This window comes from Cebus imitator, unplaced genomic scaffold (assembly GCF_001604975.1).
Source record: "Cebus imitator isolate Cc_AM_T3 unplaced genomic scaffold, Cebus_imitator-1.0 Scaffold145, whole genome shotgun sequence".
Lineage (NCBI taxonomy): Eukaryota > Metazoa > Chordata > Mammalia > Primates > Cebidae > Cebus > Cebus imitator.
Window position 1 is genome coordinate 2,734,535 of NW_016107460.1, and position 16,570 is coordinate 2,751,104.

A 16,570-nucleotide genomic window follows, 5' to 3' on the forward strand; every position below is an offset into this window, starting at 1 on the left:
AAAAAAAAAAAAAAAAACAAAACAAAACAACAACAACATTAAAATTATTCTGCAGAGTGAAGGATTTATTTATACAGTGGATTTCCTGTCTTTCCAATGTGGTCCCCAGCCACAACCTATTCTCCTCCCCAATATATTTTTGCTCCAACCTCAGATACAGTCTCTCTTGTAATACCAAGATGTGAATTTGCACATAGCCCGCTACCTGGACTGCGTTTCCCCTCCTGTCCCCAGCAAAATACTACTCACCCAATGACCAGCTGAGCTTCTTGCACAGCATGAGCTCTGTTCAGAGCTGACCCTTGCATATCATTCTGCCTTGTCTCCTGGTTCTTCCTCCTCTTCCTCTCAGAAGCTTCCCCATTTATCTGCTTGCTGTTCCCACAATATCCCACATTCTTTCTTGCTTTTACGAGTTGTTGCTTATGCTTGTTTCTCTGCACTGTTTTCAGATTCAGCTTGAGCCTCCCTTCTTTGCTGAGCCTTTCCTGACCCACTCAGGGTAGAACGAATCGCTTCTACCTTTGCATTCCTGTGCCCTGTCTAGGCTAAAATGTGTTCACATCTTCAACTGGACTAACAATCCCTCAAAGCAGGGATCCTGATCTCTTTATTTTATAGCCAGCACAAAGCATTGTATCCGGCATATAATAGGTACTCAAAGGTGGAATGAATAAATATTTTGTTTTTATAATAAATAGGCAGAGGTTGCTGTGAGCTGAGATCGCGCTGCTACACTCCAGCCTGGCACCTGGCGACGGAGCAAGACTCTGTCTCAAAAAAAAAATTTTTTTTTTTTGACCACTTACTAAATATATGGAATATGTGGGACATTTGGAAGTATTAAAAACCAGAAAATAGGCATTTGTAATATTCCACAGTATTCCAGTGATCTACCCGGGAAAGTGGAAATGACTGACCTTCTTCTCTGCTTATGGTTACGATAGTGCTCATGAGCTCCAGGCCTTCCTCCCCGTTGGTGTTCACAGCACGAGCCGCACACTGCACCCGGGAGCCAGGCTGAAAGTATATGGAGTCCAGCGTGACCATCTTGGATGATGTAAAAAAGGTGTCGAAGTCCACTTCTCTCATAGGGCTGGTCACACCATCAGGGCCCGCGGGTGCACTAATCAGCCACCGATACCGGGTCAAAGTGTCATTGATGTTCTCACTTGCACAGATAGAACCTGTTTTATCGTAATCTGAATATTTGGGGTTGCAAGCCTGTGGAAAACAAACGACTGTGTTAGGAACAGAGTCGAGAACAGTGTGGAACCCATTCATCTCCAGTTCTGCCATTGAGTTTTCACTGCTGCCTTTCCTGATTTCTACATGTTGTTCATGCAGCTTCCAAATTTTGATTCCCAGCTATGATAGTGTTTATAAACTCTCATCTTGCATTTCAAACGTGTATTGGATGTTATTTCTAAGTTAATATGTGTAGAATTGCTATTTACATCATAATCTCTCAAATCATTAGGTTTGCCAATTATCTTTATTCTCTCTCTTTTCCTCCCTCCTTCCCTCTCTTCCTTCCTGTTCTCATCTTACTCCCCTTATCCAGTGAGTCATGAGCTTGACTGATTCTTCTTTTGTGATATCGCTTAAGTTGATGCCTTCCTTTCCATTCCCAGCAGCACCTCTCTGTCTAATTCAGTGTCTTTTCTTCCAGTCCATTGACACACAACTGCCCTGTTAACCTGCCAATTTCTAAATATGACATTTAAAACTCCCTATAATTTGACACCAAATTTTTATCTCTGCCTTGTTGACTCAATAAACATTTGTTGTGTACCTTTTATATATAATTGATTATAGAAGTGCTGTTGTCATATAAAAATAAGTAAGTCATAATTTTAGCTCACAAGGGGCTTGCAATTTAGAGTCAAGAGAAGGCAAATTTTAAAAGTAGTCATAATCTGCTATTTCTTATGCTATTTTTTCTAGCTGTAGCTCATATTATAATCCCTTCTTCCTAGAATGGTCTTCCCTTATCAGACTTGAATTCTAAACTATCAAAATTCCACCTGACCATCCCAAACCTCCCCTCATACAGGGAGCTTCAGCTCTAACTAATAATTTGTATCATTCTATGACAGTGGTCCATCTTGCCTTGTATTAGAGTTACCAATTTCTATATTCTTTTCTTCATTTCTAAATATCTTGAATGCACACTTCAAATCTTATTTATTTTTCTATAGGTGACAGACTGAGATAACACACTATGTACACATTAGTTAACGAACCTTTGTTGGGTGAAGAAAGAAAAACAGGACCTTTACTTGATTCTTGTTATATTTGCAAAGTTCAATGGTTAAACCATGTAGTATTTTTCTACTTTCATTTATTCATAACAAAGCCAATGCTATATTGATTACAGTTTGTAATTATTTAAAATAATTATCTTACAATTTTCCTCAATTTTGTGAATCTCCTACTCACTGTGACACAGATGACAGGATAGCCAGACACGGGTCCAGCAGTCTCCTTAGCTTTGGAAGTGTCATCATACATCAACAGGGACACAATTTGAGGGACAGAAGGAAAAGTGACATCTGCCATGCTGCTCATTTCTTCTATATACACAATGGCTTTAGTCACCTAGATGAAAAAGATAATTATCACTGATTAGTGAAATATTAAACTTTTTATGCTTCTTATGATGCAAATTGTCATACTCAGAGCCCCTGGAGTGCAACAGGCCCTAAATGGCCTGCTGCACATGACCTTCGCACCTTGTTCACATCTTTTGGTTCCAGGGGAGGGCAGCTGACCTGGGGCAGTCAGTCCAAAGGTTGGCCGGCAGCCCAGGAGGTGTTCGGGCTCTACATTTTTTTTCTCCGTTGTGATGACAGTAGCTAAATCTGTTTTGGGGTTGTGAAGGGAAGTTTTATGAAGAAGTCAATTCACTGACAGTGGGAGGAAAGCTGGAGGACATTCTGAGGGAAGGAAGATCACAGAGGTCTTGGGATGCTGTGAGCCTGGATGAAGCAGATGCCAGTAATAAGAAACTCTTTAAAGCAGCTGAGGGCAAAAGGCACCGCCTTAAACACAGGCAGGGAGAATTTGATTCCCAGACAGAAGAGGAATTTATGAACATCTGCTTCTGGGCAGGGTGAAAAGAGCACCTTGCTGTGAACTTGCCCTGGCTCCCAATAACCTTCCAACATCTGACTGCATATCATAGTTTCCCGAACTATCTTTACATGTATATTCTCAAAAGAAGCTTTCATCACTGGAAGTAATTTGAGCGAATCTTTATTCTTTTTACCCAAGAGAATTTCATATGCTACTCCATAAAAATAATAAAAGATTCATCTTATGTGATGAAGACATAAAACTATATTTGACAAAGATTGCCCATACTTGAATTTTAAATGACTTGCTAAAAAGCAAGGCACTGTAGTAGAAAAACCATCAAGCAGTAAAGATTACAAAATGGTAAAAATATTTAAGGAAAAAAATTTCCCAGCTGGAACTCATACTAAAGTGAAACAAATTTAAAAAGGTAATACAGTAAATTTAAGCAAAGATATAAAAAATTAATACATTCCAAAAACAGATGTAGTTTTCAAAATTATTTCCAGTGTAAAGGTCAACATTCTGTGGAATTATGTTCATTTTGAGGAAAATTCTGGTTAATGAGACAATATAAATTAAGTAAGTATGGATAATAAGATTTAGGACTACAACATTTTGATCATGAGGCTGTGGACATCAAATTCTGATAAAGCCAGGAGAAACAGATCTTGATCTGGAGGGTTAGCAAACTGCTTTGTGGGTTCAAATATATGTTTTACGAGTTGTGGCGTTGAATTAATAGTTCCCTCTTTACTCTGAGATGCTGCTTTCTCTCTGATGGTTAATCCCAAGGTCAATCAATCATATTGACTGACATGGGAAGGGTAGTGCACTGGTTTCGGGCTCAGTGACTTCAGTCCTTGAGTGTCCACAAACATGATTTTTCAAAGAAAAAGGAATTTCTTGACTATGATCTAATCAGAACAAAATATATTAGGTGGTAAAAAGAGATTACGCATATCTCTTTCATGTAAGGCTTGTACAAGCTCTCCTCATTTTATGGTACACTATGTGATTGCTTTTATGCATTTTCTCTGATGAAGTGCTGACCATGAATTTACATACACATTACATTACTTACCTGCGTCTCTGCTATCATATTTTCATCAGGCTTTAGGTGAACAGTGAAGGCCTCTCTCATCTCTCTCACCTCATCAAAGATAACTTCGATTTCAACCACGTGCTGGGTTTCTCCTTCCTTAAACTCAATTTCTACAAATGCAAAAATCACAGATTTAAATTGTTTGCATATGAATATAAGAAGTTTTCTATCAAGCTTTTTAAAACTGTGACTTACAATGAGAAATACGTTTTACACTGTGGTCCAGTATATTTGGCTGTGTGTGTAAAATGAAATCAAATGTTTAATGAACACCACCTATTTTTACTCATTTTACTCTAATATTTTCTTTTTTTCCCAAGACTTTAATTTTATTTTTATTTTTTATTTCCATAGTGTTTTGGGGAAACAGGTGGTGTTTGGTTGCATGAATACACTCTTCAGTGGTGATTTTTGAGATTTTGTTTCGCCCATCACCTGAGCAGCATACACTGTACTGGATTTGTAGTCTTGTATCCCTCACCTCCCTCCCACCCTTTCCCCAGAGTCCCCAGAGTCCCCAAAGTCCACTGTATCATTGCTATGCCTTTGCATCCTCACGGCTTAGCTCCCACTTATGAGTGAGAATATACAATGTTTGGTTTTCCATTCCTGAGTTACTCCACTTAGAATAATGGTCTCCAGTTCCATTTAGGTGGCTACGAATGCTGATTTTATCTGAAGGAAAATTTTAATAATAAGACATTGGTTTGTTGGCCCATAGTTTGAAAAGATGCTGAATTACAGGAGTCACAATCAGTAGTTCTAATATCAGGACATAATCTGAAAAATTAACCTCTTATTCTCCAGAGTTTCTAAACCAATAGGACTCAAGACAAATGAATGTGATCATAGGTATAATACAGTGTGAATGGGATTTACATTATGTATATATATGGATATATAATTGTTGAGTTTTTTATATAATATCATATTATATTTTAAAAGACTTCTTTTTGGGCTGATATCCAGAATCTGCAAAGAATTAAAACAGATTTACAAGAATAAAACAAAAAGGGCTTCTGTCGTGAGTGGCACACATAGAGCAACTCGATTGCTCTTCGTGCGGAATCGACATCAAGAGATTTCAGAAGCATAATTTTTTGGTATTTGGGCAGCTGGTGATCATTGTTCCTGGCACCCTTTAAAAGAAAAAAAAGAAGAAACAAACAAACAAACCCATTCCAAAATGGGCAAAGGACATGAACAGACATTTTTTAAAAGAAGACATTTATGAGGCCAACAAACATGAAAAAAATGCTCATCATCACTGATCATTAGAGAAATGCGAATCAGAACAAGTCAAATACTGCTTGTTCTCACTTATAAGTGATAGTCAAATAATGTGTACACGTGGACATCAGGTGTGTAATGATTAACACTGAAGACTTTGGAGGCTGGGAGAGTGTCAGGGGCCGGGTATTGAGAAATTACTTAATGAGTACAATGTACATTATTTGGGTGATGGATATACTAAAAGACTAGACTTCACCACTACACAACATAACAATGTAGCAAAACTGCACTTGTTCCCCTTAAACTTACACTCCCCCAAAAGAGTGTTCTATTTTTATTTCAATTGGATGTTCCCCTTCTTTTCCTTAAGGGCACTGGCACTAGAACACAGAGTTGGCATGACCCATCAGGAGACAGGTACTGGAAACCCTGTACCTTCTGACACAGGGTGGTAGTCTTCTCCAGAGGTGGCAGAACCATCCTTGGTGTGGACTCTCACGATGGAAACCTTTGAAGTGTCTCCTTGGCGAATCACTGGAATTCTTATAACCACTGACTCTCCAGGTTCTTTGGGTTCAGTGACACTAAATTTGGTTTCTCCAAATTTAATAACAGCCTCTAAAATTGTGGGAAACACAGACAAATGAAACTGTTAGTAAGGGGAATGCTTTCCCCTCATTTCTAATGTTTATTTCCATGTGGGAGGGGCTTAGTGACTATTCCATCCCTGGCTTCTCTCTGTCCCCTCACTCAAAATTAGTGGTGTGTGTGGAAGGAAAAGCAGGCATGTGTTTTCCAGCTCCTTCCTGGGATTTAACCAGCCCCCAGTGAGCATGTGCTCCCAGCTGTCTATATGTGCCATAAATTACACGTGAGCAAGTCACTGAAGGTGGGTGGGGAGGGAGGAAACAGTTAATACCCTATACTCAAGGGTGTGTACAGAGTAGAGAGCAGGTATGGATGTTTGGGATTCAGTGTTTGGATATAAGCCATATTCTCCAAGGTCAACTTTATCAGTTTTAATGGTTTATTTTGTTCCCCATTTGTATGTCTTTTTTCTATTTCTCAATTGCTTAAGAACACTAGTCAGAAAGCAGGGGAGGCGGGGAGATTTTTCTGAGCCACTTAAAACCTTGACTTGGATGGATTTTAGTTCCCAATTTACTGTTGAACACACACAATAAGTGACTTCTTACTATCAGCATCATCTTGGATCCTTATGAGAGTTTCGTTTTGTTCACCAACTGCAGCCCCAAAGGGAGAGTTGCTTTGTGGCGTGCCGAGGACCAGGCGGAGTTCCTCGACCTCCTCATAGAGCACGTCATCCATCAGCTCAAGGATGCAAGGCTTTTCTGTCTCACCTGGAACAATAATGCTAGCAGGTTAATCACGTCCCATAGGAATATATCTACAAGTAGGAATGTGAGCACCAAGGGCAAGCATGTTGATTTTGAACTGCTGTATCAGTTCAATACGTAGGGTTTGTCATGTAATAAGCCTTCAATAGATATTTGTTGAATAAGTGAATAAATATTTAAGTACATGCAATGACAGGTCCTTATTTGTATGTGGAATTTCTTTAATTTCTGTCTTTAAGCTCATTGCCACACATCTTAGAAAACAAGAGGAAAAGCTCAAATGCCAATTTTGCTTATGAATTTCTAGCATTACATTAAGAAAGCAAGATTAGCAGCCTTGCATGTGCTGGTCATTGTTAATTTGACCTCAACACTAGTTTCTAGTATTAGCAACTTTTGACTTACTAAACAAATCATTGAGCCAAGTTTAATACCCAGCATTGTAAAATCTGTACATATGATATGCTCTTGTCCGCTGAATAAGTTTTAAATAAACCATATATCACATCACTGGAAATCAATCAGTTAATGCAGATACCATAAAGGGCATTCATTCAACTTGATAAAAATCGATCTCACTTTCCTCATTTAGTGCACATAAAACCATGCCATAAGCCTGTTCATATCAAGGAAGTTGTATTTTCCTGATACATATTTCTGAGTAAAAATTTGGCTTCTTCAAATTTCTCAAAAACATTTCAAGTGAAGCTTACCAGGGAGGAATGTAATGATGGAGATATCAGTGTTTGGGCGTTCTTCAAAGTCCATCATCACCTGTGCAGACCCCTGCCGGGTGTAGCATCTCACTGAAGATCTGTACTGGACATCCCCACTCCTATGGATCATTGTAACTATCTGCCCATCACTTTCACTGCCAGTATATATTCGTTCTTTGAATTGCATCTTAGGTACTGCAAAAACAAACAAAAGATCAAAGTGAACAGAAATTTCCTTGTGGAAAATGGCGTTTCAGAAGATGTGGTTTAGTGGAAAGGATAATGAAACGTAAGTGAGAAGAACTGGATTCTGTCTCCATTCAGTCACTTGCCGATGTTTTGCCTTGAGCCAATTACTTAAGAGTTATCTTTGACATTTCGCTCTGCCTGTTTGGTAAAGTAAGGCTATAGAATGAAATGCTAACAAGTGGATAAAACCACAAACCTTAAGATATTTGAATCTATATGTTTCCTAGTCATGAGACTTTCAGAATTTCTTGACATGAAGAACACTAAATATTGTGCACATAATTATAAGCATAGTTTACTCAGATCATGTTGGGAAAGTTGACTGTGTGTGTGTATGTGTGTGTGTGTGTGTGACAGAGAGAGAGAGAGAGAGAGACTTTTTAGGTGACACCTATGCTAGGTCAATGATGTATAGGGATCATTGACAATAGGTGAGACTCTCCCAAGCACTGTCGGAATCATCATGATTGAAGAGTGTTCAGAATTCCCTTGCGATGACGCATCAGAGAGCTCTGCCATGTGTCCAGCAAAGGGTTGTCCCAGAACAGCATTTTGGCACATTATTAGAGAAATGTTACGAGCGTCAAGGGGAAGGAGATGAAAGAAAGTGTCTTGTGCTGGGAAGTGGAGAAGGATCATTGACACTCAAGGGTCTGTGCAGTTCCACATGGTTCCACCCATCTGTGGTGAGGAGAATTCTTGAGGTACAATCAAGATACTGATGACATCACTTTTTTTTTCTTAAAAGTTTGAGAGGAAGAATAAAAGTTTTATTCTGATACTGTCTAATTCTGTCAAAATCATCAGGAAGAGAAAGTGTGGTCAGCTAGGGTATTTGAATGAGTGGGACTGTGTCCCCCTAAAATTCATATGGTGAAATCCCAACCCCCAATACCTGAGGATGTGATCTTATTGGTAGGTTGGGTCTTGGCAGAAGTAATTAAGTTAAAATGAGGTCATTAGGGTGGGCTCTAATCCAATATGACTGATGTCCTCATAAAAAGGGTAAAAATTAGACAGAGACACATACAGGGCACATGATGTGAAGAGACATAGGGACAAGATGGCCATCCTCAAGCAAAGAAGAGGGGCCTGGAATATCCTTCCCTGATGCCCTTCAGAAGGAAGCCTGCCAACACCTTAATTTTGGGCTTCTAGCCAACAACTACGAAATAATAAATTTCTGTTTTTTAAGCCACCCAACAGTAGACTTTGTTATGGAAGCCCTAGCAAACAAATATATATATATATATATATATAGAGAGAGAGTTTAGCATCTTGCTCATCATATATATATATATAAACCTTAGCTTATCATTTCACTTATCATTGGAAAATTAATAAACACTCACAATCGGAGACAGAATCATTTATGGACACTGTGGCTTTGCTGGGCTCCCCGAGGGCTGCATTCATAGGCATACGCAGCACCAGTTCAAATTTCTCAATTCCCTCCAGCACTGGTTGTCCTAGATCATCCAGAATGACAACACGAACAGGCTGCATGTTGACTCCAGGTGCAAAATCTAAATTACGGCTGATGCCCACATAGTCTGTTCCAGCTATGACAGTAAAAAAAAAATAGTCAGTTGGGGACTAATTAAATTGCAAAAAATTATAAGACATACATCATGTAATTATATTTGTAATTTTTTTAAAAATAGAGATCAGCATAACCCTACAAAAAATACATTTAATAAAATGCAAAAGATTAGTATCTACATAGCTACGTTGGTGGTAGAGCAAAGATCAGCTGCTGAACTTTATCTATGTTTCATGGTTAGACTTTGGATTGGCTGTAGTTCCTCTGTGTTATAGTTCTTCTAACTTTAGTTTGAAAATTCTCTAATAAGGGTAATAAAAATCAGGCTTAGAAAAATCAGCATATCAATTTATGATCCTCATAAATTACATATGAAATATAGACATTTAAAATTTTGTTAACATTAATTAAGTATTTATATATCTTTGCTGGACCTACCACAGAACATCCTACTTAGGTATATGGTTGCCTGTTAGTTAAAGCAACACATTTACGGTACCAGCTCTGCCCACACTCCACCCACCCTTGTCCCAGGCAGAGAGAGGCTTCTACTCTCAGAGGTATATTTGATCTTTAATATTTTTCAGATAAAGGGAGCTATATCTAGTGTTGATACCTCCATTCATATCTAAAGTAGTTTAAAACAAAACTGTCTTTTAATCTGTAGCTACTACATCCACAAAGACTGACAGTGGTGGGAAATAGCTGAATGCTGCTGCTTCTTTCTTTGTTTTTATAGCTTCTGCTCTTCTGACTCTCGTTCTGTATCCACTTTGCCTCTGAATGTGCAACTTTGCTTGAGTATGTCTGTCTTTAATTCACTTTGTAGAATGTCAGTGTCTCCTTGTGGTCCTTTTTACACTTTTTCTTTTCCTCTGCTTCTTCCCCTTTGCTCTTATTTCTCTCTCTCCCTCCCCTCATCTCTGATTTGAATCTTTCTCTTAAAAATGACTAATTTAGTTAAACAAATGTTTACTGGGCACCTGCTACATGCAAAGTACTATACTGCTTCCACTACATTAAAAAAGTTAAAACCTAAGGGTGACTTTTAAAATGGTATAAGCTGTGCTTGCTTTGTGTGATGTGTGTATGACATGCCTGTATGTTCTCATGTGTGTGTACTTGAGAAAGTTTGTATTGTTGGTCATTTAGAAAAAAAAAAAAGGAAATTTTGAATTCTATGCTTGCTGTAAACTTTATAATCAACTTTTTGGAGATGTAGATCCTGGAATAAAAGATGTGCTAGTTAGTACATTTTTTATAATGAAGTATGGAAAAAACCTTTTGGATCTGAAGTATTTATAGGGACACATGGTTAAAATAAGGAGACAGCCAACTGAAGACACATGCCTGCATAATACTTAAATGTCATAGGTTTCTGTGGGGATAGATTATGTGCAGCAAGATGATTTTCCTGCATATAATGCCACAACATTCAACAATATTAGATTTTCTGAGAGTAGAGAACCACTTCATGGAAACATAGGCCTTAGTATATAGATCCTGTGAGTCTTGTGTTTGTAACCTAGCTTCAGATTCATGGCGCTTAAACGTACTTTCCCAAAGCAGTAAACAAAGCCTAGGTTTACCTCCTAGAGTAATAACTTCAGCAAAAACAATACACTCAGCCAAACTGCTTTAATAGAAGTGAAGTATTTCAGCTTTAAATAAATTTGTGCCATGGTCACTGAAAATTGCAGAACAACTGAAAGAACCGAGTGGGAAACTGCTCACCCTCTGCAGAGGGAGGATCTGTTTTCCGAGATCTCACTGTGACACTAGAAGACTTGGACAGGTCCGTGCCCATTCTCCACACCCGCACTTCCACGGAACCAGCATTCTCATCCACAGAGTATTCCACATCACTGAAGTAGAAGATGGGTTCTGTCAAGAACGGAACACAAATCATTTCTGTTATTTTTAATTTTTCACATCCAACTCTATTGGCATGATTCCAAAGAAGAGTGTGCTTCCTGTTAGGGACTCCTTGTATCATCACACTTTTTCCTTTTAGTAAGGTAACGTCTCTTCCATAGGTACTTTTCAGGTCAAAATATTACTGCTTAACAATCAAACATAAGCACAGTAAAGTGCCTAATAAAATATCTTCCTCCTGAGGCATGAGTTTGTCCTTCATATGTAGGATGATAAGGGGCTTCTAAAAGTGCCTCTGGAAACTTGGTTGGAAAAATAGAACTAAGTGAAACAAAACACATACCTGATTATTATTTTTTTTTAGTTTGGCCCAGCCACTCCCTTAATTATCTTCTACCAAGTTTCCACTCTGGAACAGAGCTATAACTTTTTGCATTATGCCATTTTCTGGTCCATTAGATTTGAGCTTAATTCAGTGTATATGGGCCTGCTATGATCACGAGGGTTAGAACCTACTGTCTGTAACTAGACTGAAGATTGCTAGTCCTGAAGACTGCAGGGCCTGACTACCAGTTACCTGTAGAGCATTGGAGATGCTCTAGAAAACAAGTGAGATTTAACTAAATAAATAATCTCATACTAAGAGGTTAATATTAATTCTAAAGACACATGAAAATGAGGCAAATTCGATCACTATACTAGGGCACATGCTTTGGGGACTTTGTATTTTTTTCCAATACTGGTGATAAATTTGAATTGATCTAATTATTGTTTCTGCCTCACTCAACCTGTGACCAATGGTCTAGCTTGTGGTAGAGGTGCCAGAAGTCTGAGGTTTAGCAGTCAGCTGACCAATGAAAAAACAGAGATTTAATTTGTGAGCTTACTGTAAAAAACATAATTCATTTCCAGATATACAGAGACCCACAGGAAGTTGCAAAAGTAGTATATACTTCACTAATTGTGAGCTTATCTTTATAAGCAAGTATTAAGAAAGATAAATTACATCACTCAGAATGAAGATTAATGATAATAGTTACCATGTATGAACAGACACAGGTGAATGTATACACTTAAGGTGAACAACCCTTTGACTTGACACATTCTAGTCATCTGTCTCCAGTTTTACAAGATTCAAAAGGACTGAATCTAAGAGAACATGCAACTCACATTACTGTTCCTTAAGAAGGAAGGTCACTGAAAAGATGATATCATGTTTCAGAGCAACTAAATGAATTCCCACACATACCAAATCAAGCAAAAGTCTACAGCACTGGCTCACAAAGCCACTTAGAAAGCCAAAGAAAATTCATTTTGTGCATTGTTCAAGTTGAGTATGATTTCTTTATTTTCCAATAAATTACCTTTATTTAAACTAGAAAAGTTTGTTTTCTTTGTTTCTTCATATGGTGGGCATGATAAAAATCGTACAGCTCTCTCAAATTCTTCAATAGTACAAAACCAACCTTAGAAATTCTGTTCACATACTTTGGTTCAGGGGGTGATAAATGTCCCTACAGCATAGTTTGCCTCCTTCTTATCCTTTTAACTTGGACGGTGCTAGGGCACATGAGTGTACGTGTACAGATGAAGGTGTTATCTGTTAACCTCAGTCAAAGCAGACCTCAACTGCAAGCCAATACATTCCTGACATTTCTCACACCGAGGTAGGGGGCAAAGGTGAAGACAGAGAAGCTCTGAAAAGGCATCTTCTGACCAGATGGCCAAACCAGGCACATCTGTAAGCCTTTTAAAAGGCTTCCATAATTATCATGAAGGCTTGATCACCTGCATCCAACAAGTGATCTCTGTAAGTCTCTTCACATTCCTGGCAAACTACATCATTGCCCAAATTAGTTTTCTGAGTCATGGGAGAGAGCTGTGAAATGCAGTTAAGGGAGGACCTATTATTTAACAATGATACCTCCCCATCTTCCCATCTCCCAACTCCTCGCAAACACATAACAAAAAAGGAACACAATAAAATCACGTGAGTGAATAGACAACCGTGAAACACCAAATAAGCTACACATTGGGGACCAAATGGTATGCTGCATGCTTCAGACTCATTCTATCAACTCTAACACAGGTGTTTTTACTTTACAGCTTAATGTGTAGTTTTTATTAAAAAAATATATGGAAGTCTTATATATGTAGTACTCTGAAAACTTTAAGTTGTCATTCAAAATGAAGATGAATGAGTTTACCATATATGTACAGACACATGTGTTTTATATGCATGTGTGTGTATTTGTGTGAGTATGTATGTCAGCAATACGGAGAGAAAGCGGTTGGGGTGGCATGGCATGTGACAATGTTAGAAAAATAAAAACGATATGAATGATGCAAACAACATTATTATGTTGCCTATTGCACAATATAGTGTTATCTCCTGTAGGAAGAAGGAGGGGTAATGGAAATGGGATTTTAACCCTAAATCCTTCAACTTTAATACAGTGCTAATAAAAGGAGAAAAGTTAATTAACTACTTCCTTAAAGCTTTTGATTATGAGTAGATTTATTTATATGATTTTTCTCCCTCTTTGTGCTCCACTCATGATGATTGAAAAACTGGTCAAACAATCAATTGAAATTACTGAAGTTAAAGTTTGAAGTGATCATTATGAGATTAAAACACATTCAATAGTTTCTACATAAAAAAAAAGAAAAGAAACTCTGCTAACTACCTACTTTCTTGTGCCTGAATAAAAAATAGCTAAACATCAGCATATTTTTTTCAGGGTTAGATGAGTGAGAACTAAAAAGAAGTAACAATTATGTTTATTTCAATTTCTCATATCTTTTCAAAATATCTAAAATTTGAATGTTGTTTATAATCATGACCACTGGGACAAAACGTTATGTAATATGAATGAGTTAAAGATCACATCAAGGCGTGGGTTGAGTTATAGATGTCACTTAAGAAAAATATGTTCCTGGGACATTTTAATGAGTACTAAGCTAGAAGAAGGAATAAAATAATAAATGGATGAGACTGTCATGCCTTTGAAAGTTATCTACTCAAAAATCCAGAATAACTGCTTGTCCCAAAAAATTATTATTTATGAATAAGACTTTTAACTCACCTGTTTCTTTGATAAACTTTTTTTTTTTTTTTTTTTTTAGAAGGGCAGAATTGCAGATTTCATCTCTGGTGGGTCTCTTGACACTTTGATGCATGGTAGTGCTATCCCTGAATGGAGCCTAAATACTTCAGCCACCCGAGTAACTGGGATTACAGGCGCACACCACCATCCTTGGCTAACTTTTTTTTTTTTTTTTTTTTTTTTTTCCCTACAGTTTAACCAGCCCTTTCTTTGATATTTTTTTTTTTTTTTTTTGGCTTAGGAACTTGGTTTCTTTTAAGAAAATAAGTAAACTGAAGACCTTTATAGATCAGTTATGGAACTACCCCTACCCCTATTGCAACTTAAAATAAATTAGAAGTCTGTTCAATTTTTTAATTCATTTCTTAAATACACACTGTGCCTTGTACCATGTTTAAATTCACAGACTTAAAGGATAAAACAGTCAGTGGACGGTATTATTACCTGTAATGAGAGGATGATCAAATAAAGCCATACATCTCACAGCCTACACCCACCTAAGACCATAAAACAGTCATTGCTCATCACTCCACCACCCTCAGATGACACTCCAGAATGCAGAGGAAAGATAAGTTTATCCAAATTGTCTGTGAGCAGTGCAAAGGAGGTTTTGAATTGGACTGGTGAGTGTGAAATTCATAAGGGAAGCCAAACTCCACGCTCCATCCCTTGAAGTCTTTATACTTTTAAATGAAGAACACAGATCAAGGCATTGACTACAGAAAAGTCTCTTTTAGCTCATTAAACATAAATGCGCTTCTCAAAGTTGGGGATAATTTCACTACCCACAGCACAGAAACGATCACATTTATTTCCTACAAATGTAGAAAAGGTGGCCAGGTGGTGAGCAATATAGCACACATACCTGCAACAAAGACAAAGAGAAAACAATTTAAGTTTCTTTCCCAGAGGGAAAAAGTGAACTTTTTTTTTCAGTGTCTAGATGGATGTTTACAATTACAGTGTGTCTCATGAGATGAAAGGAAGAGGTGTCAGTAGTAATTGCTATCTGGAGCCAAATCTTATTTACTCACGTGCACATAGACCATCATTCAAGTAAGCTTTGTAGATCTAACCAATGTGTTTGCTTAGAACTGAATGAAGTAAAAGCTTTAAATGCTTTTTCGTCCAGTGCTGAAAATAATACAAAGGAATTGTTTCCAAATGAAATCTTTCTTCTGAGATTTGGACCCTGAAAACTTACTGCCTAGTCAAGCCATGTCCCATGGGCACCTCAAGGTGACCTTCTCCATAATGGAGTCCACAGGGTCACCTCCACTCCCCTTCCCCTGGTTTCTCTCTGTCTTATTGCAACTAATCTAGCTGCAGGCAGTAACACCTTCCATTTGAATTTTCCCAGCAACCACTCAACTAGGCTCTTAAGGAAAGTGATCATCCCTCAAAGCAAATCTCATCATGGTACTCCCTTTGCTGAAAGCCTCTCAACTTTCCTTACTGCTCTTGGGATTATTCACAAGCTACTTAACATGGTTTACAAGACACTGAAACATTTGGGCTTGGTTTGCCTTTTCAACCTCGTATTTCAACCCTTTTCTACTAAACAATCCAGTGTCTCAAATGTGCCCCTCCCAACCTTTGGTCTATGGCTGCTGCTGCTTTGAATGTTCCTCCTCATCCAGATACCTCCTGCTCTGCTCATCTTCCAAGCTTCTGCAGAAAAGTCACTTCTGTGGGGAGCACCCTGCTTTCCCCTAACAAAGCCCTTGCTCATCTTCTACTGTCACTGTGAGTATGTCCCCTACTGTCTCTGAACTCTGTAAAGGGAGGAATCAAGCCTCCTCTATTCACTGGTACTTCCCTAACATTAGTTTAATCAATGCAATAGGTGAGCAATCAGTATTTTTAGAATGAATTTACATCAAAGTAGAATTATTTATTTGCTGCAGCAAATGAATAAATATGTCTGTCTTTGTGGTGGGTGAGTGAAAAGAGGACACTCTTAGTATCAGGCAGTGGCAGTTAAGAAGCCGCAGAAAGAGGAGCCAGTGATTTTCTCTGCAGTAAAATGACTTTGTAAGGCTGCCCTTTGAATCTGCAAGAAATCCATTGGGAAGGAAAAGTGAATCAAAATGAACTCAAAGAGAAGTGGCTTCTTTTCTTTTGAAATACTTTGTTTTCACTGGTTCCCAGATAGGAAGTATACTAGAATTATCCAAGAGGATTTAAAAATACAGATGCTAGGGCCTCCTCTCCAACTTACCAAATCAGAATCTCCAACAGGTGTTTCTAGGTACCAGTGTTTGTTTATTAATAAGTTTTAGGGGTTTTTTTTTTTTTTTTTTTTT

The 16,570-nt window shown here is 38.0% G+C and overlaps 1 protein-coding gene and 1 non-coding gene across 2 annotated transcripts in view; one reads left to right on the plus strand and one right to left on the minus strand.

Moving 5' to 3' along the window:
• The window catches only part of FREM2 (FRAS1 related extracellular matrix 2), a 186,945-nt gene that overhangs the window by 27,287 nt on the left and 143,088 nt on the right, over positions 1-16,570 (minus strand). Inside the window, exons 7-14 of the mRNA XM_017542495.2 lie at positions 11,017-11,166; positions 9,092-9,301; positions 7,488-7,685; positions 6,613-6,777; positions 5,852-6,034; positions 4,163-4,293; positions 2,443-2,601; positions 921-1,224 (exon numbers count right to left, since the gene is read on the minus strand). Coding sequence (XP_017397984.1) covers positions 921-1,224; positions 2,443-2,601; positions 4,163-4,293; positions 5,852-6,034; positions 6,613-6,777; positions 7,488-7,685; positions 9,092-9,301; positions 11,017-11,166 — 1,500 coding nt within the window. The remainder of the gene's footprint in view (positions 1-920; positions 1,225-2,442; positions 2,602-4,162; positions 4,294-5,851; positions 6,035-6,612; positions 6,778-7,487; positions 7,686-9,091; positions 9,302-11,016; positions 11,167-16,570) is intronic.
• On the plus strand, positions 5,192-5,325 carry LOC119473291. Its single transcript, XR_005202496.1, has one exon. It is a non-coding gene; the product is annotated as a U11 spliceosomal RNA (small nuclear RNA).